The sequence below is a fragment of the Buceros rhinoceros genome, unplaced genomic scaffold (genome assembly GCF_000710305.1).
Source record: "Buceros rhinoceros silvestris isolate BGI_N320 unplaced genomic scaffold, ASM71030v1 scaffold21895, whole genome shotgun sequence".
Taxonomy (NCBI): Eukaryota; Metazoa; Chordata; class Aves; order Bucerotiformes; family Bucerotidae; genus Buceros; species Buceros rhinoceros.
In genome coordinates, this window is record NW_010412582.1 from 4,513 (window position 1) to 5,765 (window position 1,253).

At 48.9% G+C, this 1,253-nt stretch overlaps 1 protein-coding gene across 1 annotated transcript in view; it reads left to right on the forward strand.

Moving 5' to 3' along the window:
* LOC104493731 (serine/threonine-protein phosphatase 6 regulatory subunit 3-like) overlaps positions 1 to 1,253 on the forward strand; it is a 15,718-nt gene that overhangs the window by 2,326 nt on the left and 12,139 nt on the right. The window contains exon 3 of the mRNA XM_010136460.1: positions 303 to 433. Coding sequence (XP_010134762.1) covers positions 303 to 433 — 131 coding nt within the window. The remainder of the gene's footprint in view (positions 1 to 302; positions 434 to 1,253) is intronic.

Sequence of the window (1,253 nt, forward strand, 5' to 3'; positions counted from 1 at the left end):
CCCCTTGCAGCACTGACAGGCTGCACTAAGGTCTCCCCGCAGCCTTCTCTGCTGCAGGCTGAACCCCCCCAGCTCTCTCCCCTCTCCTCCCAGCAGAGGGTTCCACCCTCGGGTCACTGCTGGGGCTCCTCTGGCCCTGCTCCAGCAGCTCCATGTTTCTGCTGGGCTCAGGAGCCTAGAGCTAGAGCTGGACTTTGCCCTCACTGGTTTAAGATTCTCTTCAGAATAGTCAGTATTTTCTGTTTACTAACAGAAGTGGAGTGATTGATGATAAATGCAGGGTTTGTATTTGCTCTCTTTAGGGCAATATAGCCTTGTTTGAGGCATGCTGTAAGGAGCGGATACAGCAGTTTGATGATGGTGGCTCTGATGAGGAAGACATTTGGGAAGAAAAACATATTGCATTTACCCCAGAGTCCCAGAGACGTTCCAGGTAAGAGATGTGCTTCTCATCCAAGCAGCAGTGCCGTGAGCCTGCAATACTGAGCATGTCTTTTGGTTCAGGCTGACTGTTAGCACAGGCTGTCCAGCATCACTAACTGTTTCCATTTGGTGGAGAAAGTAGTTGGAGGGATGGCTCTAGTGTCTACCCTCCAGCCATGATTTGTTGAACGTGGCAAGAGCTGCCCTGCCTACTTATCTCTTCCTACTTTTCAGGTTTTGTAGCTTGTTTTTTCCCTGCTGCTTATTCTTTCCCTCTGCTTTTAAACCTGCTTAGCAGTTCTTGCCTTGGACAGGCAGTCTGGCTTTACACCTCTGCAGACCTTGCTGTCCTCTCTCCAGGACTGCTGGGGTTGTGGACAGAACTGCATTGGAAGCTCTGGGGAAGGAGCATCTGGTCCCTGTGCAGCATTCCTTGATAGCTACCGAATTTTGTCCCAGGGTAGTCTTGGCTTTTCTGGCCTTCTTGTGGCTTGAGCCACAAAGCAAATCCCTTTTTCCCTTGCAGCGTTCAAAACACGTTGCTGATACCTTCTGTACAAAAATGATTTTGTCTGATGGTGTTGTGGTTACTTAATGTCATGTGTTTGAGAGACCTTCTTGAGTAGATGTGACCTTCTCACATCACCTTTGGTGTTGTTTGCTCCCACCGGGAAAGGAGAGATGCACATAGGGTTTAAAGTATATGTGTAGTGAAAGGGAGTGGACTGGAATACAGCTGGGGAGATGTTAGAATGTTAAAATAAATCAGATTATATCTTGTTAGATTGGTAGCAAAGCGGGGTGGGGGGGGGGGGGCGGTATTTCAGGCT